This window comes from Engraulis encrasicolus, chromosome 1, assembly GCF_034702125.1.
Source record: "Engraulis encrasicolus isolate BLACKSEA-1 chromosome 1, IST_EnEncr_1.0, whole genome shotgun sequence".
Lineage (NCBI taxonomy): Eukaryota > Metazoa > Chordata > Actinopteri > Clupeiformes > Engraulidae > Engraulis > Engraulis encrasicolus.
Genome location: NC_085857.1, coordinates 25,420,687 through 25,448,043, shown reverse-complemented (window position 1 = coordinate 25,448,043; position 27,357 = coordinate 25,420,687). Strand labels below are relative to the sequence as shown.

Below are 27,357 nucleotides of genomic sequence, written 5' to 3'. Positions count from 1 at the left end.
TTGGGGGGGAACTTCCTTAGAGCTCTATTCATGTCCTGTCTGCTATCGCGGACACTTCTACGGTTATACTTACACGTCTTTGGCATGGTATAGTCCAAACATGATTACCTATTCCATTACAGTTATCACATATAATCCATACCGCTTGAAAACAGAACTTCTGGGTGAACGACATTTGTTGTCATCACATGTTCATTGTTCAACTTTGACCCTTGATGGATGGATGGATGGATGGATGGATGGATGGATGGATGGATGGATGGATGGATGGATGGATGGATGGACGGATAGATAGATAGATAGATAGATAGATAGATAGATAGATAGATAGATAGATAGATAGATAGATAGATAGATAGATATAATAGGCATAGGATATAGGCATAATTTCCAATCATATTTTAATAATAATATGACCGTAATATCCAGCTCTGTCAAACTGTTCGACTTCGGTCCGAGCTCGTCCATTTGCTGCGCTGTGATTGGTCAAAAAGCACTCTAGGGCGGGCCTTAGCCAAAGGTGAATTATGACACCATCTACCTAATTTTATTGCGGAATTTGTCTGTTGCAGGGGCCTACAGCAACCCATAGCCTAAGGGCCCCATACCATCTTAATCCGGCCCTGTTGGTACAGGTCTAGCTAAGCAACTGGAAATAACAGATGGATCAACATTTCAACATTTTATGATTTTCATTTAATTTCTGTTTGTTTTAACAATGTGTGAGTTGTTACACATACAATAAGGTCAGCCAGTGCGGTTAGGTTTACAGAGTCATAGGCCCCATAGTATAAACTTTAAACATCCGTTAGTAAACAGGTGGTGACAAAATTATTTTAGAGTTTATTAGAATAGGAGAAAGATAGACAGTCCAGACCCAATCTCGCAGCCGTGACCCCAGGTTTGGATGAAGTTTTATCAACATCCCATTACATTTTTTATTAATCAGTTTTAGATATATATATTTCTGAATTGACATGTACAGGGTTTTGCATCTGATCTCTTCACATATGCAGCATTTAAATGGCCACACTGTTATCAATCTTTTTGGGATCCAGGTAGGTGTAGGGGAGCACGAGTGGCTTATTTCTCTTCTGGATGAAGGACGACAGCTCCTTGAGATCTTTCTGGAAGTTTTCAGTGACCTTAACTGGGACCCGCTCATCATACAGATCTTCTGGAAACTTCCCCAGAGGGTACTATGGACAATGTGCAAAGAAATCAAGTTAACTGGGCAGTCCACACAAGCTAGCAGTGTTAAAGAAATGCATACTGTATTGGTACATTGATGTTTTCCAGTGGATACTAAGGATAAGTTGTAAATTAAATCATCTTGATGCTTAGACCCCATGCTGATCGCAATATTAAAGAAACCAAATATTAGGACATTGGTGTTCTGCAGAGGGTACTCAGGACAGTGGGCAACGATTGTTGATAGCAAACAAACCACATATTGGAAAAATAACCACATAAATTAAAACAAACCACATATTGGAAAATGTACGTTGTTTAGGTAAACACTGTATGTAATGTATGGTTGCGCGGCGCTATTCAGACATGTCGCTATCTGGGCATTGATGTCTATTGTCTGAATACCAGCACGTTTCCCATCGAAATCTGCCAAATCTGTGGTTTGTGCTACGTTGCTCAGGTTTTATCAGTTTAGGGAGAGTGCATGCAGTTACCTTAGCCCTAACCCTGACCCTAACCCTAACCATAACCCTACGCTATGTCTGATGTCGGAATAGCGGTATGGCTTAGCGGTATGTCTGAATAGTGCTTGCCCCCCTGTAAGGTTTAGGCTACCATGATGACCATGCTATAATGTATGTATAATTGCTTCAGCAATAAGCCACTAGAGGCCGTGGATTTGTATTTGAATTATAACGGATAAGGAATGAAGATGCACGTGATGTGAGAACCTACATGGTCTGTTGACTTTGTGCTCAGCAGCTTCAGGACGGCAATGCCGTTGACGGTTGTGCCAATGTCAGGTAGGGTCTCCAAAAAGGTCTCCTCTGTGGCCTCGTCTTTCTCAGTGGGAGGGGGCATTCTGAGGGCACTGGGGTAGTTTGGCATCCAACCACCGTACTCGAACTGGACAGAGGGTGGTGGGGGTAACAAAAAAAAAAAGTTAGTTAGGGACTAAATAATTCAAACAATTCAGTAATCAGTAAATCAAACAATCTCTATCTATCTATCTATCTATCTATCTATCTATCTATCTATCTATCTATCTATCTATCTATCTATCTATCTATCTATCTATCTATCTATCTATCTGGCTGTCTCGTAAGTTTAAAAAAATGAAATAAGCTTTACATGGAAATTCGCCTTTCCAGTTACCATAGTAACTAACCTGTCCATTGTTGACAGCAGCGTGTTGGCCTGATGCTGTGAAGATCACCATGGTGACAAATTTGTCAAGCTCTGCCAGTGTTTGGAAGGATGATGGGATATCTAGGGAGGAGAAAGAACACAGAAGGAATAACTTTTTGTGAGGATGAAGTTTGATCCATGCTAAGAATGTCTACCCATTACCACTGATGGGGAAAATGGATTCATAAATTACATTCCAAGAACACAAAATGTCATGTTCCAAATGACTTGGTCTCACCTGTCCAATTCAAACAGTTGTATTGGTCACCTTGGACAGGTAAAATAATGTCATTTGGAATATATGGCATGTAGATAATGTCCAATTGATCAACTTTGCCCATCAATTGCTACGTTTACATGAGATATTTAATTCAGAATCAACTCACTTTAATTCTGAATGAAGCTTAATTCCGCTTTGAAAACATCATGTAAACACTTCACAATTCGCAAGTAAATGAAAGGTCAAAGTGAACTTGGCGGAACTATTTTAATTCCGAATGTTTTATGTTTTACCTTTATTTACTACGATTTTGTGAATGACATCTTAGCATTGCAAAGTGAATAACAAAGAGGTCATATGCAAAAGGTCAGGATGTACTCTGGCTCCAATGTCTTTGACAAAACTATCACAACAAAAACACTTCAACATAATCCCTAATAATTTCCACTCTTAAAGTGGAATGCATTATCTAGCCTCAGGTTAGCTCATGGTTACCCGTCATAACACTGATACATGAGGTAATACGCAATGTTGTGCTTTTGGTTGCTTCTGCATTGTGATTCTTCTTCTTCTGCCTCTTTGTGCAGATGGGCCTGCTGGTGTATTGATATGTCATTACTGAGAGCCTTAAATAACACAAGACTTGCTCATTGCAGATTTTGTGACAGTAGGGCTATAGCATAGAGTAGGAAGAAAGGTGTTGAACTCCTATTCTGAAGACAAAAAAAACTCTGAAACAGGTTTCTCTATCTTCTAGCTGACAGTTCTCGGCATTGCTCACCAGTATGTCAATCAGCCTCCAGGCTGACAACAGCTGAAAGAGCCTATGTGTCATGTGAACTCTTCTCATTTTAAGTGGAATCCACACATCATGCTGAGTGACTTTCATGATCTGATAACTCTCTGTCTCTCTGCCTACGGTGTGAGTTGATGTATGTATACATGGTACATACTGTACCTGAATTGATGTTTCCTAGGAAGCCATATTTGTGTATCTCTCTGATCCAGTCACGCAGCTCCGTGTCCTTTTGCACATGCTCATCGGACTGGTAGTAGAAGCACAAGAATCCATCCACGTACCTGCATGATAAATACAATAACATACTCACATTCTCACATCCTACTTAGAAACACAGGTATGTGGTAAGCAGGTGTCAGAGACACACAACAATGATTATTGTGAAGACAATTATATATTTTCATATGATATATGATTATAAAACGATTAAAAAACAAGTAGGTTATACAGTTTTTTAGTAAAGCAAAAGAAAATGACATGCACCATACAAAAGTTTTGTCCTTTCAGAGGATCTTGTCAAGGTGTTATGTGTTTGTTTTTAAGGTGAAAGGTTTGCTAACGTTGTATGCTAAGAGCTGTAATCCGTTTCACTCTCACAGACAAACATTAAAAAGCCTGAACTCCCAATGTACTTGTTGATGATGCTCCACAGTTTGAGTCCGTCATCTCTGTAGTAGTAATTGGGAACCGTCTCCAGGCCTCTCTCTGCAATGTTGTCAGGCAGGCAGAGGGAGCTGTAGGTCAGGGAGGCTGTGGCACGCTTCAGCACCTCGGTCAAGGACTGACCTCCTACTCCGGCATACTGCAAGTGACACAATTTCAGAGAGGCAATACATCTACCGTATGAGAAGCAGATATTCTTGCAGACAATATAGTGGCAAACATTTAGGAGTGACACAATTGAAGCAACGCCTCTACAAGAAGCTAATGTTTTTTAGATAACAATTAGCAGCAAAGATCGAGGAGTGACACAACTGTAGTCAGGCAATACTTCTAAAAGAAGCAAATGTTCTTTTCAGATAACAATTAGCGGCTAACATCAAGGAGTCACACGTCAACTACGGGTCGATTCGAAACAGAAGGCAGTGCTAGTGACTCGATGACTCTCCCCCTACATAAACAGGTCTCTGATCAGACAGGTGAAGTTAGCTGATGAGGCTGACGTTTCAAACGGCACTAACGAGTGCGCTGCCCTGCGCATTTGATCTTACGCCGATTCTATGGCGGGAGTTACGTTCATCACGTTAGCGCTTGGCTTACGCATGCAATTTGAGCGGTGAATGACCACCAGATGGCGGAATTGTAAAATAGGCTATAAATAGATCTAGCGACAGCATATTTAGATGCTACAATGTTGATTCATCCCTTCGATTCTCAATATCTATGTACATACACGTCAGAAAGAGCCTTGAGGTAATAGCTTGTTGAGAGGGAGTTGGGGTATAAGGCAGCTCCAAGTCAGCATCTGTTGTTGCCCTCAAATATCCGTTATGCCCACAATAGTCTAGACACATTGTTGGTATTTGTGAGTGTTCGAAGCATTTTTTAGTAAAAGTTGGGAACCTGTGTGCTGAATTCAACTAGACAGGATTTTGAGTTTTTGACAGTTAAATTTGAAAAACAAAATGACTGACAAAATACGCTATTTTTGACAGAGCATTTTTACCAAGTATTACTGTACTTGGAAATAAATGCTCTTTTCTAACATTTTGTGTCCCAATAATATTTATTGATGAATGTATCTACTATAGAGGATTTTAAAAAGTATAAAATAGCTTCTAGAATGCTAATAATGCTAATATTGTAGGTGTTAGCCTAAACGTTTCAAATATTTAGCTTTTCTAATAAGATATTTGTAGCCTATGTGTGTTTATATGGTTAAGAAAATTGATATAAGTATTTTAGAAATACTTAGCATAATGTGCAGTATTTAGTGTTTCCAAAAAATCACTTAAAGTTGCTATTAGCGCTCTGAAAACTGTCCAGAAATCGCTAGATGACACCATGATATTACATATAACACAAGTTATTTTGTGTCATTTTGAAAAATGTTCAGACATATTTTACATATTTTATAAGATACTATTGCATACATTTGAGATAGTCTATACATGCTACTCAGCCTGATTGTTAGTGGCCAGACATCTCTTGAAGATGATGGAATTGGTAGCAAGGAAAAACTTGCTCAAAGTACAGTTCTGAATGAGGCTTAAGTCCTTGTTTATTGTGTCAGTGATGGCAAAAAATGGACTCCGAAACATGTCGGTCTTGCTTGTACTCTTCTTCAAGCTATTGGGTAAAAGACCTAATACGACAATTCAACCTGGCAGGTCATTGTCTGAGTTACAACCAGGTCCTCCAAGTCCAGATCCTCCTTAGCTGAGAGCACTGTAAAAACACTAAACCAAGAGAATGGTGCCATTATTCCAACAAACATTGCGGCAGATAAATTCATCCACTACACATGTGATACTGACATTGACTGACATTGACATCCTGGATGAAACACTTGATGGGAAGAATACTTCCCATGCAACACAAATGGCAGCATGGCAGAGAGGCCAACCAATTGATGATTCTGTTAAAGATATGAGGTGTCCACTAGACATAGGCCCTACATTAAATTTGCCAAATGCCCTGATGGAACTACATCCTCTCAGGATTACTCCTAGGACATTCAAACCAACTTTTTCAGCACCCATTGCTGAATCATGCTTTGGAAAATCTGGAGAGGAGCATAAGTATGCTAAACAAGCAAAGGCCACGGACCTAGCTTTCTTCTTGCACTGTCAAAACTTAGACATGAAGACTTCTTGGTCAGTGTTCAATCAGTCACTGTCATCAAAGGAACAACAGACTGCTGCGTTGTATTTGCCAATAGTCCTACTATGCGCTACTGCACACGTTTTGCACACATTTTGATACTTTGAATACAAATGCATTGTCATATCTTCACATTTTGGACAGGAACATACAAGTTTAGCCAGATTCTGATCAGGCTATGAAGTGGGTAAATGTCACAGGCAATAAAAGAGCATCATTGCGATCACCGAGACAGCCTCAGCTTTGTGTAGGTGGACACTCTCTTTTAACCTGAGATCACACATTGAAGATCAAACATATGGAATGTACAGTGTCCTCCATGGCAGCAAGAAACTTCACAATGACGGAACCTACTCACCGCAGATTAGAAACAATACGGAGTAAAAGTTCTTTACACACATTTGTGCGTACCCAGTTCCTTGGACTCACGTCTCCTGACTGAGGTCATGAGTACCCTGAACGACACGAGTTACGAGAGCTTGACTAGTTCTAGCCTGCTCTGTCTCTTTGTTCTCTTGACTACGGTCGACTACTGGCAACGCATTTCAGTGGAGTCAGACTCTGACTCCCCCCTGGCAAAGTGCTTCGATCTCCCGCCTAAGGTGGACGACTTTTCATCCCAACTCCCTGCCACCACAGACAGACAATCTCATACAGCAGGGACTGACCACCACCCTAGTGGCTGATGTGGCTTCCCCAGCTCGAGCAGCTGCCTCGGAGCCCCTTGGCCATCACCGCAGGCCATTGCGCTTGGCACAAAAGCGCACCCCGTCACCATTCATGGCGCGCTTGTAGACTCCAAAAGTCCTGTATAATACACCACGAGCGCCTTCGTCTGACGCCTCCATTTTTCCCCTCCTGCAAGGAGGCGAGATTTCTCAGGGTTTGTCCAAACTTAACCCACGGGGCTCAGGGGCCTCAGCTGAGAGCGTAGGGGCTTCGGCCCCTCCTGCTACTTTCCTCTCTCCTGCAGGTTCGAGTCTGGCACCGGACCAGGAGGACATCCCCCAGCCCAGGGGCCACCTGCCCCTATGAGTCTGGCAAGGGAACATTTAAACCTAACCGGTTTTCTGGATAACGTTATCTGGACAATTCAAGGGGCCAGGGCTCAATCTACTGGGACACTGTATAAAGTGGTCTGTCTTCGAACGCTACTGTGACCAACGCGACAAGACAACTTCTCAGTGTTCAGTACCGATGGTGTTGTCCTTTCTACAAGACTTATTGGGGGGAGACAATGCTTTACCATTTAAGTCTACTTTGCAGCGATTTCATTGTGCCATGTAGGATTCAGTTCCAACACTCTGAGTGCCCATCCACTAGACACTTATGCCCCGTGCTACGTCACCTGGGATATCTCTCTAGTACTAGAGGCTATGTGTGGGGCCCCTTTCGAGCCCCTCCAAGAGGGGTCTCTCCAAACTGCTTTTGCACACCACCTTTCAGATCCGTGGAAGAGAGGGGACAACACAACTTGTGCCCTGTGCACGCTTTACGCATGTACATGAACAGGACAGCTGTTTGTGTGCTTCATCAAGCCCTCTACAGGGCTCACAGTTTTAAAATAGAGGTCTCCAAATGTTGGTTCAAACCATTGCCCTGGCACATGAGTCCAAGGGTCGCCAACCCCCGGCTCAGATTAGGGCTCACTTTACCAGTGCGGTCTCTACATCTTGTCCTCTCTTCAAGGGTGCAGCAGTTTCAGACATATGCAGCGGCTGGTTGGGCCAACCCCGCCACCTTTGTCCGGTTCTACCGGCTAGATGTGACCACATTGCCACAGGAACATAGGGTTCTGGGCACGACCACTGATTGTCTGTAGGGTGATAGGAACGCTATCCTTACAGGAGGCTCTTGGAGTTCTGCCTAGTTTGGACCAGCAATCGGGAGTGATTGTAACTCTCCCATAGATATGCAAACGATTCGACTGAAAGAGAACATTAGGACATGAATATGTCCCCGGTTCTCTGAAGGAGATGAGTGAGCCATCTCTCAAGACACCCTCGTTGCCGACAGCTGAAGAGAGGTTTGGCATCAAAGTGGCTTATTTTCGGTTTTGAGAAAGTGGACATCCCGCTCCCGTGGACACGACGCAGTTGATGGGACCTTTGGCGTGATTGCAAAGGTCTTCAGCTAATCGTACAGTGAGAGTGTGCTCCCATAGAGATGCTCACTCATCTCCTTCAAAGAACCGGGGACATATTCATGTTCCAATATTTAGGTTTTTTTTAGATAATACTATCTTCTTTCTCTCTCTCTTTTTCTTTCCAAATCTTATTGAATGACAATTGTGTATGATAATGTGCTTTACGGAGGCTATTGCTATTGAATGCCAGTTTACGAGGATATCACATTATAAAAAAGGCATAATTATAGTAATTTTTATCTTTTTGCCATGACATTTTGCCTTTGTGTAAGTGTAGAATACATCTTAAATGCAAATATGTGAGCATTGCACATTTATTTCCATGGAGAAGTGATACTTTCTAACGTACTCTGCCCAAAATCAAGAATTTCGGCGGCCATTTTGTTTTTTGCCCATTTCATGGTCAAAAACTCAAAATTCAGCTTGGGAACCAGGCTAGCTGAATTCAGGGTACTCTAATTGTCTTAGAAAACTAGGTTCCCAACTTTTACTAAAAAATGCTTCTAACACCCTTATAAAGGGCCTTTTTCTGGAAATGCTTCTAGTCTACCATTGCAATGAACTGCCAAGGGAGGGAATAAAGCAATGTTTCGTTTCGAATCACACTTGGTGACTCGATGTCCAGTTAGATCACTGGAAGGACAGCTGCCTTTCCCGTTTCGAATCAACCCCACATCTAATGGTGACGAACAAGTGGTAGATAAAGCCATGCCTCTTAACCCATTTTAGCCTGATGCTGCATACGCTGCATTTGCCTATGCGCCTGGAGCTAAATAGACACTACATTCATGCTAGGGACACATAGCAGGCGAAACGAGTGAGTCAAAGAGAGGCGAATTTCAGTGTTCTATTCTGACAGCTCAACCACCATCAGGTCATTGCGGCGAATCAAATGGAATGGAACAGTTATGTTGTGGATTTGATTGGCCTCCGCAGGTGAAATTTGCATAATATTAAACTTGGTTTAACAATTTCGCTACGCTTCTGTTCGCTTGCCTTCGCCTCCCTCATAGGAATGCATAGCGAAGTTTGCTTCGCTTGGGATTTGATGGGGGGGGGTATTAAAAATATGGGGATGTAAGAGCTGGATGGACATGTTCTAATGTCAGATGAGAGTCCTGGCTTTTAAATGCAACTTATTTCATTTTGTATGTGCTTTGGAGGCTGAGTATACAGGTACATACAGTGCATCCGGAAAGTATTCACAGCGCTACACTAATTCTACATTTTATTATGTTACAGCCTTATTCCAAATTGTATTAAATTAATCTCTGTCCTCAACAGTAACATAAATACCCCATTATGACCATGTGAAAAAAGATTTCTTGAGTTTTTGAAAATGTATTCAAATTAAAAGACTAAGAAATCATATTTACATAAGTATTAATACTTTGTAGGACCACCTTTGGCAGCAACTACATTATTTTTTTCATTTCGAAATGAAAATGGATTAAAAGGGAGGACATTGTGTGTGTTTCAGCCTTCTTTACATTGAAATTTTACATTTTGTGTCTGCACCTGGCTAAAATAGATGGGTGTGAGTTTTGAATGAAATCCTATGGAGAGTATCATGATCTGCTTCTGTAGTCACAGTGCATGTTGACATGCATGCTTCTTTAGGTGTAATTCAGATTTCCAATGTTGACTGCATTCATACATCTCCAAACCATGTCAGTACCACTACCATGCTTGATTACTTCCGGCGGCGGCGCACGTAGGTTGCAGCAGCCCCTTGCTTTCCCAACTTTCAGTGTTTATTTGTGTTAAAATGTGTCTTTCGAAATGTCTATCGTCGGAAAATATGTCGGAACGCACGTACAGTCGGCAACAGCTGTTGCAGATAAGAATGGACAACTTAAGCAATGTATTGGATGTACCAATGAAGACTCTGGAAGAACTAGGAATTCTCCGGCGGCATAGGACTACATCGGACCCGTCTGCCTCGCTATGCCGACACAGAAAAAGATGCTCAAGAATTAGGAAAAGGGGCAAACGAGGTGGCGTCGAGACACGGCTTGCAGCCAACCCAACTCGTCCAGCAATACCATCAATTCTCTTGGCAAACGTCAGATCTCTGGACAATAAGATGGATGACATACGGCTACTAAGATCAGCGAACAAAACCGTGAGGAACTGCTGCGTTACGGTGTTCACCGAATCATGGCTGAACGACGGCATACCCGATTCGGCTTTACAACTGGAACAACTAACGTGCCACCGAGCGGACAGAGCCCTTGCAGAGAAAAAACGAGGGGGAGGAATATGTGTCTACACACATGATGCTTGGTGCAATAATGCTACGGTAGTACAGAGGCACTGCTCTCCACGAGTGGAGTTCATGATCATCAAGTGCCGACCCTTTTATTTACCCAGAGAAATATCCGCTATCCTATTAGTCGCCGTCTACCTCCCACCCAGCAACAACAATGGCGTCAAAAGCGAGGCACTGAACGAGCTGCATCGGGGCATCAGCGAACAACAAGATGCACACCCAGATGCCTTCACAGTGGTACTGGGAGATTTCAACCACGGAAATCTCAAAACAGTACTTCCAAAATTTCATCAACATGTCAACTTCCCAACAAGAGAACAAAAACACCCTGGACCTCGTTTACACAAATCAGAAGAGAGCATACAAGGCAAAGCCCATCCCCCACATTGGATCATCAGACCACACGACAATTCTGCTACTGCCAGCTTACAGACAAAAGGCAAAACTCACCAAACCAGTTCAGAAGGAGGTGAGAAAATGGCCTGAGGGAGCCATCTCACGACTTCAGGACTGCTTTGAAACCACAGACTGGGACATTTTCAAAACAACTGCCACCCACAGCAATCACATTGACATTGAGGAGTACACAGACACCGTGACCTCCTACATCACAAAATGCATCGATGATGTTACAGAAATAAAACACATCACTACCAGGGCCAACCAGAAGCCATGGTTCACAGGAGACGTTCACCGACTGCTGAGGGCCAGAGACAAAGCCTTCAGAGCAGGAGACGTAGCTGGCCTAAAGACAGCAAGGGCTAACCTGTCCCAGGGCATCAGGAAAGCAAAAAAAAGGAATACTCAGACAAAATAACAACACACTTCAAAGACAGCAGAGATGCACAGAGCCTGTGGCAGGGCATACAGGCCATCACGGACTATAAGCCTGCACCACGAAGCTGTGACAACAACACCTCTCTGCTAAACGACCTGAACAGTTTCTTTGCCCGCTTTGAAGCACAAAATGACACTCACCCACAGAAAACTCCCCCTCCCCCCCATGATCAACCCCTTTACCTGTCCTCTGCCAGTGTTAAGAGGACACTGGCCACCATCAACCCACGCAAAGCAGCTGGCCCAGACAACATACCAGGCCGAGTGTTGAAGGATTGTGCAGAAGAGCTGAAGGATGTCTTCACAGACATCTTTAACATCTCTCTGGAGCAAGCAGTCATCCCATCACTTTTCAAAGCTGCTACCATCAAGTTTGCGGATGATACAACACTGGTGGGCCTCATCACCAAGGGCGATGAGACTCACTACAGAGAAGAAGTAGACCTGCTGGCCAGATGGTGCAAAGACAACAACCTCCTGCTGAATGTCAACAAGACCAAGGAGATTGTTGTCAACTTCCAAAGGGTCCAAAAACAACTGCCACCACTGACCATCGACGGCGATGCTGTGGAGAGAGTGAGCAGCACCAAGTTCCTTGGAGTGCACATCAGCGACGACCTCTCTTGGACCACCAACACTACATCACTGGCGAAGAAGGCCCATCAGCGTCTCTACTTCCTGCGCAAACTAAAGAAGGCAAGTGCTACACCCTCCATCATGACAACATTCTACAGAGGAACCATAGAGAGCGTCGTGTCCAACTGCATCACAGTGTGGGGAGGAAGCTGCACGGAGAAAAACAGGAAGACACTCCAGCGTGTTGTGAACACAGCGAAGAAGATCATTGGAGTACCACTCCCCTCCCTGCAGGACATTTACACCACACGCCTCACCCGGAAAGCACTGATGATCATCAAAGACACAAGCCACCCTGCACACAAAACTGCTCAGCCTCCTGCCCTCTGGAAAGAGGTACAGGCGCCTCCGTTCCCGTACCACCAGGCTGGCGAGCAGCACAATGCACCAAGCGATCAAGATGCTAAACACTCAACCCACTCTCCCTCCACTGTCAGCCTCTAGCCAGCAAGGCCACTGACAACCCCCCCCCCCATCCCCCCACCACCATATCTGCGACTGAACATTCCACCTGCACTACTATACTCGTGACTGAACTTTCAACCTGCACTAACTCAAAACATGCACACACACACACACACACACACACACACACACACACACACACACACACACACACACACACACACACACACACACACACACACACACACACACACACACACACACACACACACACAAGCACACTGCACTTTCTGCACTAAACCCAAACATACACACACTGACACACACACACACACACACACACACACACACACACACACACACACACACACACACACACACACACACAGACACACGAACACACACACAAGACGCACACCGCACCTTCTACCTGCACTAAACACATACACACACATACACACACACACACACACACACACACACACACACACACACACACACACACACACACACACACACACACACACACACTGCTGCTGGTGTACTTGACAGACCTTTTTTAATATTTATTTTCTTCAAAATGCTACTATTACCATGTCAGAACGCTATAAAGGACTTTTTTTAGGAAAAGCACAAAAGCACAACAGATACCTCTTAATGTATGTCCTCTACAAGTCTTCTGTTGTCCAGTCTTGCACTTTAAATGTCTGTATGAGCACTGTCTATGTCCATACTGTCTTAAGTCCATGTATAAGTACTGTCTATGTCTATACTGTCTATGTCCTTACCTAGATTAGTCTATGTCTAATGGGAAAGCAAGAAATGTAATTTCAAATTCTTTGTATGACCAGTGCATGTAAAGAAATTGACAATAAAACCTACTTGACTTGACTTGACTTGACTTGATTAGCCAGATGATGTACTTTTTTTTGTAAAATTGTAAAAAGTTTACCACCACACATGCTTAACACCATCTAAAGCGTTTACCTCGGACTCATCAGACCACACAACATGGTTCCAGTGATACATATCCTTGGTCTGTTTATCTCTCTTGAGACCAAGATAAATACATTTTCTTTAGATGGCGTCAAGCATGTGTGGTGGTAAACAAGGGAGTTTTACAAAAAAGTGCATCACCTGGCTAGTCAACCATGGTTGTGGGACTGACATGGTTTGGGGATGTATGTGCTTACATTATTAAACAGGATTGGACCAGGCCAACATACTAACCTCTTCGGCAACTACGGTACAAACAGGTACTGTACACATGAGAATGCTTGCGTGTGTGAGATATTGCTTGTGTTATTACTGTACCTTGTTAATGGCCCCATCTTTAGATATCAACTTGTTCCTGGCCATGATGTTGATCTGGAGTGTGTAACGGATATGAGGAAAAAGGAGCTGGAGAAAGACAGACAGACAGACAGACAGACAGACAGACAGACAGACAGACAGACAGACAGACAGACAGACAGACAGACAGACAGACAGACACACACACACACACACACACACACACACACCATGATTCAATTTAATTAATTCCGCTTCACTGGGGTAGAAAGTACTTGTATGTACAGTTTTTTCCCCCCAGTGTATGACCTACATGTTGAAATTGTTACTTAATATGGAGAAATTATTTATGCAAGGAGAGCACTCTGCTGAGATGAACAGCATATGCATAACTGAGTCAATACCTTGACGAGTGGATATGAGGGAGGAAGGCTTAGCATAGCGTTGCTAGACTATTGCAGACCACTTGCGACAAAAGCCACAGAAGAGTCAAAGTATGACAGATAGAAACGGGATGCAAGCATTCCGACATTGCAATTGGCTGTGGTGGCTGTGGACAACCCATGTCACATCTCATTACCATGCAGTTCACTCAAGTTCAACTTCACACTTTTGGCATGTCTCCTGGGACCGGTTCATCACTTGTTTGCTGATCAAAAAGTCATTTTCTTTTGACATTTTGTTGCTTTAGACACTTTATGCATGGGCAGTAGCACAACACTTGCACACTGTACACCTCAATTGTCACCAATACCTTGTAGAGTGGGTGCGGGGGAGGCAAGTTCCTCAGTGTTGCCACGGCGAACACCTCTGACAGCAGGTGAGTTCTTAAAAAATGAAAGTCGACCTCGTGAACGCCGAACTCTGCATTCCGCACAAAGGTCTTGGCAAGCTTCCAGTCCCACTCGGAGTCAGAGGGAAGAAAGATGGGGTTTTCTTCTCCAGGCTCCTGTTTCAACTGCATGAAAATAAAAACATAAATACTGTATGAACACTATAATTTTCTACTGTATACACTGCAAGATTTTTTTTAAACAGAATGAGATGTGTTTACCTGAATAGCGATGGGAAACAGTTTGCCATTGGGGTTGCTGTAGAGCAGGACCAGAGGAGCCGCAAGATACTGCAAATTTCCATGGATTACATTTCCCACAAGACCGTCCAACATCTTGTAGTCAGCCAGGAAGATGTTTCCACTCTGGCATAGATGAAGATGGAGGATAGGAAATTATACCAAAGAGTTAAGATCTATGCGGCTGGACTGTAAATTGAGAGAGTGCACTGTACAGGTTATAGGTTACATTAAATGAGGAATGGTCATTTAAAAAAACCCACACAATCCTGAACAAGCCTTTGCAAGAGTTACTGATAGTTGACAACCTTCATCTCCTGCTTCAAGGTGCTTCCGCCCATGGAATCCTTCACCATCTCCTCGGTGACGGGGAAGTTCTCTGGCAGTTTGCTGCATCGCTGGATCATCATGGGGTTGAGCCCACTCAGGTACTGGTAGCCAAAGAACTCATCCTTGTCCCAATGCTCACGCACATACTCTACAAAAAGCAAGCGATGCCAAGATTACACAGAGCAGTAAGCCACAGTAATACAGAAATAGCATCGTTTCAATCTTTGCTGGAGTATGCTGAACATTTTGACTAATGAATACATTCAGTGTTTTTTTCACTTACAGAGACCAAAGTAATCCATAGTAATTGATCTCTTGTTTTATGTGATGAATTGTATCACACAGATTTAAAATATATTTGATCACTCATGAAACTATTGGTAATACATTGATTTAGGTGAAAATCCTCATGCTGCTTATCAAAACCAGAATGATTCATGACGGTCCACAATATTACACAATGCAAATGTCTCTTGTTCCTTATTCCAAAAAACATTAATATAATGGTACCAATAGTTTTGTTTCCAGAAATGAACGGATTGGTATCGTTCTTCAGGTCATTAAGGTTGTCCCATGATGAAATGTTGTCAGCTAGTCCCTTTAGCTTCAGAACAACCAATCTACACAAATACAGAGAGAGAAAGAGAAAGAGAGATAAACACTTATTTTGGCATATTCTTCACTGTTTTTCTGTGTTATATTGTGCTGAAATACACACTCTCAGTTCCCAAGACAAATCTCTCACTAGAGGAGAGAAGAAAGGTTCGTCCTATCCTATCCTCCTGTGGTTTAATCTTGTCTCTTTAGATTTGAGCTCATAATATTCATATCATCCTGTGACCAATTGTTTCTCAGTTGTAACAGTACCTCAGGAGCAAAAGATAAGCTAAGTGACAAGACATGATTAAGGCACGCAGTACGCTTGCTGCAAATTACGCGGGTCACCGCAAGCAACCGACTGCACATACAGGTACTTGCTTTAAAAACAGTAGAGTACACTCTAAGAAAATGTCCCTGCAAAATAACGGCAGTTACTGGCAATTATATTTACCTGTAATTCTACTGTTATTTCACACCAAAAATCAAATACAGCTCATTGCTGTTTAATATATCACAGTATATAACATTTTTTCAGCAGCAATTGAACTGTTAAATAACAGTACTCTACAGAACGTTCACAGTATTAGTATTGTTAAACTAAAAGTGCTCTACAATATTTATGCAGTAGTATAAGCAAAATAACAGTACATTTCAGTTAAAAAGTTGAATTGTACTGTGTGATGACAGGCAAATATTGGGTCATGGTTGTATTCATGAATATGGCCATGTGAACTTCCCACCCCACCCATCATTCTCCATAACTGTGGTACCCTAGCCATGTTACCGTCCCACCCTCCCATCGTTCACCATGACTGGAGTGCCTTGAGCATGATACTATGGCGCTATGCTGTATTGAGAAAATGGTTTGCGGTGGTCCTTTGAAAGTGTGGGCATGAATAAAATTTCAGAGTATGCAGTGCTATGTTACAATGATAGTGTGCGAGGTGGGCTTTTTACTGTATCTCTTTATGAGCCAATGATGAATGTAGCATTGGTCAGTCTTTAAACAAATAATTTGCACCAAATAGCACAGCAAACAAGCAGCACTACAAGCTAGCTCTCAAAGCAATGCCTAATTTGCAGCAGGCACATTATATGCAACAATGCCACAAATGATGCCACATACAGCAAGCTTTCATAAAGAGGAAAGTATGCAAGCATGTAAGCAAGCTTGTAGGCAAGCAAGTGCTATGCTATGCCATGCAGGCCAGCCAGCAGGCAGGCAAGCAACTGAAGTGTTGATAGTCCAGATTTATATACAGGTGCAAGAGTACCATGTGACCAGAGTCATCAGGCCCTTGGCAGGTGACGCCCGTAATTGAATAATGGCATAACAGCCCTACTCAGGTGAGGCCAAGCACTGATTAGCAGATTGGTTTAGATGGGGCTGCTTGTTGCAAGAGTGTTCAAATTCTTAAAATGTTTCAGCCATTCACACTTTCATATCAAAATCATATTGATGAAAATCATCATAATGTGCTGCATCAATCACTTTTTAAGTATTGTAGTTTCCTTAGAAATTGTTTAATGCTTGTTAGTATCAGAGAATATTTAACCAGTGAGAATGACTTAAAGGAGAATATCGGCCAGTTTGGATGCATATCCCATCTTGGGTGGACCAAGGGAAAAGGATGCAAGGGAAAACCGCGAGAATTTTTCATGCGTGCTGCGCAAAGTTCTTCAATTGCGGCGTTTTCGGTTAAAGCCTGGCCCGTCGGGCAGACTTTTGACCTGTTTTAAAGCCCTTAGCTTGTATTAAAACACTTTTGAACGCTTTGGCCGTGGTGTGTGTGTCATTACAAGTAAATCTGGTGGTTTACAGTACCATTAGCTGGCACAGGAACGATACAATCGGAGTTTTGAAAAGTGGCGCACCTACCTCTCTCAGCTTCCGCCGTACACCTACGTCCGCAAAATGGTTCGCCGAAGTGATACTTCATAGTAATCCATTTCATTTTTGTCCACCAAAGACGAGCCAAAGGAACCTAATTCACACATTTCCATGTCCTGTGTCGTTGTTTTCTCGCAGATTGATTTCTCACTAGTGAAGCGCAGTTTTGTGACGTCACGTTGTCACGGAGCGCTCCTTCCAGGAGTCATGTGACAACGTGACGTCACAAAACGTCAAAGGTGTTTTAATACAAGCTAAGGGCTTTAAAACAGGTCAAAAGTCTGCCCGACGGGCCAGGCTTTAACCGAAAACGCCGCAATTGAACAACTTTGCGTAGCACGCATGAAAATTTCTCGCGGTTTTCCCTTGCATCCTTTTCCCTTGGTCCACCCAAGATGGGATATGCATCCAAACTGGCCGAAATTCTCCTTTAAGTTCTTCAGGTGGTAGGCTATTGCAGCTTGATGGCGATCACGGACAAGTGGAGGATGATAGGGTTTCAATGGTGCTGCCTAAAATGTTTTGGTTGCTTCCACAACGGCCAATGCTGCTATTGTGCAGTACTTACTGTTTATGCTCAATACTTGACTCAAAGTAGTATTTTCACAGTAGTTGTCTGTTTTTTCAAAAAACAGTAGAATGCTGTTGCAGAATTGCCGTAAATTAACAGCTATTTGTTATAGTGTAGAGTAATACCAAGCAAAATACTGGCGGTATCATCCAGGGGCAGAGAGCGCGCAGCATTGCGATATGGAAATTGGGAACATAGATGGCAATGAAAACAAAAATAAAAACAAAAAGAAGCAAACACACCATTCTGTTATGCTCCTTCATTTGCACGCTCCTTCAAAGTGCGATGAGAAAGTATGATCGCAGATGTTTGTCAATTCGGACAAGCTCAATGTGACGCCATCATCGTTTTCACCAGAAGCACACACTTGGAACTGTGCAGTCTTTCTTGCGATCGCCCCAAGTGAGTTTGAAGATATCGCACCTAACGCACGTGTTTGGTTGCCGTGTCTAACATGCGCGAAATTAACATTAAATGTTAATACGTATCATGCCCGCGCACATGTATACAGCAAGCATACCGAGGGTTTTAGACAAAGGGACAAAGACTTCAGAACTATAAAGTTTAAACTTTTATCACTTGTTATTTGCCAATATTTGACAATAGAATGTGTCAATGCAACATGGAATTTGTCGATAGTACATGTTTTTACTATAAATTCCCCTGCAAAGCCTAACAAGTAATCAAGGCAACAAAGGCAAAATGACCAGAAAAGTTCTCACTGTCTGCCTGCGTTGTAGAAGAATTCTGTTTCCTTGGTGCAGGAGAAGCGCAGCTCAGGAGGTAGGTCATAGGCATGCTTGAACTGGGTCACCTGCGGGGTCCCTCTGGCATATACATGCCACCTGATGGTACAGGGTGATAACACGGAATAAAACACTGGTATGTTGAAAAGCTGGTTGAAAAGCTGACATTCAAGGGTTCTCTGTCTCTGCCCCCCTCCCCTCTCTCTATCTCTCTTTCTCTCTCTCTCTCTCACTCACACACACACACACACACACACACACACACACACACACACACACACACACACACACACACACACACACACACACACACACACACACACACACACACACACACACACACACACACACACACACACACACACACGCACAGGCACACACACACATAGACCAACTAAACATGCTCCCTCTCACTCACACATGCACATGCACACTACCTCTCACTCTCTTTCTCTTTCTCTCTCTCTCTCTCTCTCTCTCTCTCATGCACCAACCTGTACTCCTCCTTTTGCTCCTTCAGATAGTTCATCCTGTGCCTTGGGTGAGAGTCCTGGAATGCCAGCGTGGCTGAAATGGACATGAGACATAAGATTGGACAAAAGATATCAATTGGAAAGAAACTTGATTCGCCTTACATGCTGCATGTCAAATTTGCATGCCTTACATGTTGCATATCAAAGAAAGAGGTGGTTTAAGGAATTGTGTTGTGCAGGGGTGACCAACTCATGGCCCAGGGGTGGGAGCAAACGCCAGATGTTTGAATAAGGCCCTGTACTTGTATAGAGAATTTAAAAAACAATGTACGAATAAAGTAAGTTTCTAGCCCATATGGTCCTGCAGGTGTTTGAGAGTTAAGGTTTTAAATACCTGAGTATGCATTTTCCTTTTTGCTTACCATTTGTATTCAATACCCGTGATCTAATTGACTGACATCTAATTGAGGTCTAAATGTCAGTTTACGTACCTTTGGCAGGCCATAAATTGAGCTCCTTGTTACAGCCAAGCCAGTGGTAGCAGGGAAACAGAATACCATCCCCTTCAGGGGGTATGACGGAGATCTTGTCACAGAACCAGTGGTCATCCACTATCAGCTCTTTTTCGGCACGGAGCTTGATGCCGACCAGTTCGCCCAGTGACTCTTCGCACTCAACATGAAACGTCCCCTTCTGAACACATTGAAGTAAACATCTTTAATATTGACAACAGACAACTCAGGTGTGAGCACTGCAGTTTAAATAAAGAGGCTCTACCAACTCTGGAGTGAAACAGGACATGCAAGCTTTTATACAATGCATTCCCACAATTATCGCTACATCACATGGAATAGATATTTTACTGTACGTAAACCACGGAAGTGCATATTTGAAATATATATATATATATTATTTATACAAGCATTATTTAGAAATCTAAAACATCCTTTGAAAGCATCCTGCAAATGCTCCCTTTGTGCCCTTTCAATAAAGACAGTATCAGCATTACAGATCTCAGTACAATGAACCAAAAAAGTCAAGTCTATAAAGCACATTATTTAGCTTTTTGGTATCGGGCTTACATACCCTCAGATAGGACAGTGAGAGAGATGGGGAAGGATAGAGAAACGACCTCGGGCCGAAATCAAACCCGCGTCCCTGGTGTAATGGTATGGCGCACTAGTCCACTGACTGTGGGGGACATACCACAGGAATCTATGTGCCCGAGTATTTTTTGTTCCAAGTACAATAACCAGGAACGAGAGGAATATCGCCTGCATAGAATATATACTATAAGCTAAATATACCGCAAATCTAACAAAAATGATAAAAAGATGAAAGAGCGATGCCTGAATCAAACAAATATTATAGAAGCGGTGTCAAAACACGAGAGGAATATCGCCTACATGGAATACATACTATTAACATTATTACTTCCGCCAAGGAGGTAATGTTTTCGGTCGCGTTGGTTTGTCTGTTTGCCTGTCTGTCTGTCTGTTTGTTTGTCAGCAGGATATAACTCAAAAACTAATCCACGGATTTGGATGAAACTTTGTGGAGTTGTTAGTAATGAACCAAGGAACAAGTGATTAAATCTGGTGGTGATCCGCATCACGAACTGGAACCAGGACCTTTTTAAAGATTCTTCACCATTGCTGGCCTGTACAGCTAGACGCGCCTAGTGACCGCAAATTGAATTGCGGGACAGGGCAAAACATGAAGGCTGAAAGACAGGGTGTAACATAGTCAAATGTTCTATCAAGCAGCTTCCTTGGCGGAGGTCTGCTCTCTCTCTGAGTGCTTCTAGTTGTACATGTAGTAGGCTATATATTGCACTCATCGTTTTGTTACTCACCGATCCTGAGTGAAACCCTGTCAGTGATTTGTTAATCTGGTGTTCCTCACTGTCCGCCTCTGTACCGTGCAGCCTCATGTAGATATAGTCAAAGCTGCCGGCAAAGGCCCTGTGGCCCGTGTAGGTCATCACTGTGTATGTGTACGCCATGGCTGCTCTGGAGAGAGAGAGAGAAGGGAGAGAGAAAGGGTTGGCCGTCACCGTATAGTAGGAAATTTGCACAGAATTCTGGGCCCTGTGGACCCAGCACAAATGCTTTTTATAGGCAGGGAGCACCTTTACCCAAAAAGGGAGAAGGCATTCAACAGGCGTTTTTTTGCAGGTGCCTTAGGCGGGTAAATCTTTACTTCCTATGGGGCCCCAATATGCTAGGCCCTGGTAACTCTGTCCCACTTTACCCCCTATTTCGACACCCCTGCTGTGTGGCTCACCTACTGCTATGCAGAACACACAGGATATGGATTATGACTGTGGAAGAGATGAGCCAGTACGGAGAGAGGTAATAATAATAATAATAATAATAATAATAATAATAATAATAATACATATTTTGTTGTCATTAACAATAATAATAACTACTTCAATCTTCAGTAATAAAAATTAATAAAAACAAACCAGCAAAAAAAAACCGAGAGGTAGGTAAATTGTCAAGCTGTTAGTAATAGTAACAGAGAGAGAGCGAGAGAGAGAGGGAGTAGCCTCATAACATTCTTACCTTTGACTGTGCGTGTAGCAGTTGTACTTGGTGAAAGGTTTGTGGTAATGTGGGTGATCCCAAACGTTGGTTAATGCCAATGTTCTTTACAGGACCCTGATCCAATGAATGAGTTCATGAATCAAATGACATTGGAATAGGAATGTAGTCCACTGTATATATAGGTCTACATTTTGTGAAACCACACCTTTTCTTGAGGCAGGAATAGGAGGGTGAGGGGTGGAGGAGGATGGTTTGAAAGCCCAACTGCAGAAATTCCAATTCCCAATGTTATTGTGACACAGCACTCCAAAGCACACCAATAAACACTGCACACTGCGAAATTACAGTTCTGCCTCACCCGTGCAAAGGGGCAGCCCTCAATGGCGCCCGAAAGAGAGCAGTGCAACTGGACAGTACCATGCTCAGGGTACCTCAGTCATGGAGGATTGGGCAGAGCACTGATTAATTACTCCTCCGACCAACCTGGCGGAAGTGGAAACAGCAAACCTTTGGGCTTCAAGTCTGACAATCTAGCCGCTCACCCATGACTTCCCAAGTACACAATTAAAAACTGCAGTGTTAAGTCAACACTTAGAGTACTCTAGGACCAAAAAAACTCTAAGTGCACTCTATATACACTCAGTATTAAATTAATGCTACATTCTTTACTGTCTACACAACAGGAACCTGATTGAATGAGTTCACAATGTTGTTGGAATGTACTCTATGCATACCCGTTATGCAACCACACTTTCTTCACACCTTTTTCTTTAGATCAGCGAGATACTGTAGTCCTATATAGGCTACATGTAAATATGTCTTCCTAGGGATCGCCAATTCAGGTACAGCATGTACCGTACAGGGCACAGCAATAATGAGTAGGATTATAAACAACATGAATAACATTTTTAGTAATATTTCAATAAACATATATTTTATCTGCCATAACACGCAAAGACTACATTTAATGCAATATCTGTTGAACATGCAACATATGAGTAGGCTATGTTTTATAATATGAGTTATGTAATATATTTGTCAGTTTTGGGAACAGAAATGACAATTCGGGGACAGTGTGTACCGTATACATCAAGCCACATTATGCAGAGACTAATCTGATCATAGAAGTCACAAAAGCATGACGCCGTGACAGATGGCGCTTAAAATGGCATGCATACCTAGCATGCACATGACTAAACCAGTCTTTGATCTGTTCTCAGTCTGAAAGCTAATTGACAGACTAATGAGCAATGCAGAGAACTGTCATGGGTAGAGTTGTCAGATACACTTTAAAACATTTCTGACAGAAATGTACAGCTAATTGATGGGGAATAATTGCCAGCTAATTGTTGTAAAATTACAACAAATTGCTGACAAAAATAGTTGCTGGCCACTCGTTATAAAATTACAACAATGTTCCGTTTTCAAAACTACTGTGACGATGGCACTGTCCTGCCCCTGCATCCGCCCACCTCTACCCGCCTCCATCCCCACTGCCCGCCTCCACGACTGAAATGCCTTGAACATGGTATTGTCCCACCTCCCCATCCTCCACCATGACTGAGATAGTAGAAGATCTTACCGTCCAAAAGGGGCCTAATCGTTACGCGCTATATAGAAGCACCAAAATCGGTATAGACCATCCTTAGGGTGTTCTCCATCATTTCAGAAGGGGTGCCCCAAATTTCAATGTCATTGAGGTCATTTTTATTAGAGGTGTGTCGTTCATGAACGAGCCGGTTCTTTTGAACGGCTCCCTGAAGTGAACGATGGGAACCGGATCACAGGGGGAGCCACTCGACCGTTATTTCGTTAATTTTTCATTCATTTTAAGCACGTGACCTCGACCAGAGTAATTCAATTAGGGAAAAAACACAATTGTTTGCCTCAAAGAGAGGCGAAAACGGTCTTTAGAAGCAGGAGAATAATCAGTTGTTGTTTGGACAACATTACCATGAGGAGGAGTCAAAATATTACATTCTTAACACTGAATAAATAATTTAAAAAAGAGCCAAAAGAGCCAGTTTTTTGAACGGCTCTTTGAAAGGAACGAGCCACTAAGATCCGGATCCCGAAAAAGAGCCATAAATCCCATCTCTAATTTTTATGGGGTAAATTCAAGATGGCTACCCAAAATGAGCCAATAGTAGTAAAATGCTGTATTGCCTGCAGGGCCGGTTTTAAGCATAGGCCGACTAGGCGGTCGCCTAGGGCGCCATTTGAAGAAGGAGCGCCGAAATGGCACTCTTCCATGCGTAATTTTGCGATATGTAGATTTTTTTTATGAAGTCGCAATCAACCAAGCGTGGCGAAAGCGCTCCTCAAGGCAAAACGCCTCTCAGCCAATAGTAATATTGCTTTCGACTGTCTCTGGGAAGTCTGTGAACCAATTAACAAGACAGTCCCGAGAAAGGACGAGTGACAGCGTGCGATCTATTTTGAATTTGGAGGCTCACGCGAGAGACAGAGAGGGCAATCACAAACAGCAGTGCTGCTCTGCTGGGTGGAGAATTGTTATGTTCTCATTAAACCAGTCATTGCATGATGCAGGGGTTGAAGAGGGTATTTTGGAACTATGTGATTTAATATGTAACCGTTTGTGATTATGGAAAGCCTAGTAGTTATGAGGCTACTGTTTGGAATTTGAGGGGAAAAGAGCTTTGTTTCTGATCTGAGAAATCGCTAGTTAGCATGCTAACACTAGCCAAGTAGCCTTTGCCCAAGCAATGAAATCCAGAACTACAGTAAAGTAGCTGTTAGTAGGCTACTCACTACTCACTAACACCCACCTGACATCATAATACTTGCTTAGGTTGACAAGCAATGAAATAAGACTGGTGCAATGTTTAAAACAATTTTAGCTGCCATATCTTCTTCCATCCACTTGAATGAATTACTTGCTTGCTAAAAAAAACATTGTTTCCAGACCAGAATGACATACATGAATCATGTAACAGAACCATGCACAGCATGTTTTCATGCTGAGTGATGTAGGCCTAGTGTTGCAGACAAGTGCAGGCTATTTACTAGACAGTATTTTGTATTATGAATTTCAAAAGTGTGACAGCTCTTCTCCCTTTCAAACACATAGATAGCCCCCTTCTCATTCTACTCACAAATGCACCACTATTCCCAGTCCAGAAATGAAATTGGTTTAAAATCATAAACAGCACAAATGTGTAGCTTATTAAAATTGTTATGCTGCCATGCTTTGTGATGCTGTAGGTGGTGTAGATGATCAATGCAGACCTCCTTGGTAGGCCTATTGTCTACACATGCATTTTACATGCAAATGTACCGTATAACTCCCCTGGCATTTCATATTACAAGTCAAACACATTGATAACCTCCCACTCATCTGGGGTTGGGGGCACCGCCACCATCACACCCAACACACCACACAGTGAAGCTACTTGCGACTCAATCTGATGTGTTGGTCGCCTGTCAAAAAGAACCACTTGCATAATCCATTTGATGGAAAACAGTTATTGTTCATGATGCTATTTAGTTAAGCTTACAATTAAAAGAGTGGGGGGGCGCCAGAACTCAAACTCGCCTAGGGCACCAAATAAGCCAGAACCGGCCCTGATTGGCTGGACATATTGGTGTTATGGGCCAATCCACCTATTTGTGTGTGATGTATACAAACTGAACTTTGAAAATATGTGCAAAACTTACCATAAAAACAATGTTATACAGTATATGTCTTATTTAGATTCAAAAACAGGAAAATCCTAAAAACCATGGTCAGAATGAGATGACTCAACAATTGAGTGCTCATTTCTGGGCAATTAGCTATTGAAAGAACATTCATTAAGAGTTTTAAAAACTTGCAGTGGGTCATATCTATAACATCCAAAAAGAAAATTGTGGTTAGAACATTTAGGGAAGAAGAGATAAACCCTTGAACTGGGCCACACATAACTGCCCCAATGTTAGCATTTTAATCCCACTTACACATGCGCGCGCGCGCACACACACACACACACACGAACATGTACATACAGAACACACACACAAGGAAGACATATGTGATGCGATCTGGGAAAACCCTTCACATGGTGGGATTTTACATTTTTAAGATTTTGAGCCTATTGTTACCATTTGAAAGTCAATTTCAAGCTCTTTCCAAAGGTGTTTTCGTTATTCTTATATCTTGTCTCTATCAAATCTTGTTTTTCGCTCCAGGCAGAAGACACACTAGAGGCCATTCATATTCACTCATCAATTTATTTGATTACTGTAAGACAACAAATGCATGCAGTGAGTAACAAAATCCCAATTAGGTGTCCCCTCTCTTAATGCCCCGCCTCCCCGAAAAAACAACAACAAAAAACCCTCTCTGACAGATTCAGAGTTTATTACCATTTCCCCAAACGTTAAGATTTCCAGAGAAGATGTTTTTTTCCCGTCAGAATTTTGTTATTCTATTGTGCCCGCATTGTGTTCATTTTTGAGTGTCTGTCCTGAGTGTTTTGAGTTGTCTTCCCACATCAGCAAGTGCTGGGCAGGCACACACACACACACACACACTATTTTTCAATGGGGTTTCATTTCTGGTGATTTAGAATAGCACCAGGTCAACAAACAAGAACAGCTGAGATCAAAGCATCAAGGATATCTGGGCTTCCATAACTCCCATGCACTGTTTTTGCCATTGACTTCAATGTTAAACGCATCACGGCTGTTATTAAGACAGAGAGAGTCCTAACCAAGTATTGAACATTGCATGTTATGTAGAAAGTACCAAATTTCAACTGATTTAATGTGACTTTATTACAATATTCTAATGCTGCGAATTCCCCAATTCATGTTTTTTTTGAGCTGGAAGGCCAACGTATATAAAAAGAAAAAAATGTAATGACTGGAATAGTTAAGAAACTGGGCCATGAATCTACAATCCATGACAGTTTAACATTATTGATGGAATTATGGAAATAAATAAACTTTTTCATGCTATTCTAATAAAAAGGCCTGGAGCTGTACATGTAACTTGAAGCCTCATTCCAGGAGAAGGTTAAAGTTAAAAAAAATAATTCAAATACTCTTCAAACACATTTTTCACACGTGAGGTTGAACTTTTCACCCAAAACTATGAACACAAAAAACACTTTGTCCCATTGACAGTAAATAGAATGGACGCCAAATCAACGCTATTTGCCATTCAACGCTTTGAAGCCAGATTTGGGAACATTCCAACTTACATTCCACCTTAGCAACGCCAAACGCAGGTGCTGATTGGACAACAACAAGACTTCTAACTGTCAAACAAACCATGTTCTGATGCTCATTGGTCAATTTAACTTTTAATA

At 42.5% G+C, this 27,357-nt stretch overlaps 1 protein-coding gene across 1 annotated transcript in view; it reads right to left on the bottom strand.

Annotated features, from left to right (window-relative positions):
- Positions 1-789: 789 nt before the first annotated feature.
- Positions 790-27,357, bottom strand: part of LOC134456728 (hydroperoxide isomerase ALOXE3-like) — an 86,734-nt gene continuing 60,166 nt past the window's right edge. Inside the window, exons 6-14 of the mRNA XM_063208236.1 lie at positions 15,191-15,360; positions 14,865-15,008; positions 14,565-14,768; positions 13,832-13,918; positions 4,031-4,200; positions 3,558-3,679; positions 2,360-2,460; positions 1,927-2,097; positions 790-1,199 (exon numbers count right to left, since the gene is read on the bottom strand). Of these exons, the coding sequence (XP_063064306.1) occupies positions 1,020-1,199; positions 1,927-2,097; positions 2,360-2,460; positions 3,558-3,679; positions 4,031-4,200; positions 13,832-13,918; positions 14,565-14,768; positions 14,865-15,008; positions 15,191-15,360 (1,349 nt within the window). The 3' untranslated portion in view covers positions 790-1,019. The remainder of the gene's footprint in view (positions 1,200-1,926; positions 2,098-2,359; positions 2,461-3,557; positions 3,680-4,030; positions 4,201-13,831; positions 13,919-14,564; positions 14,769-14,864; positions 15,009-15,190; positions 15,361-27,357) is intronic.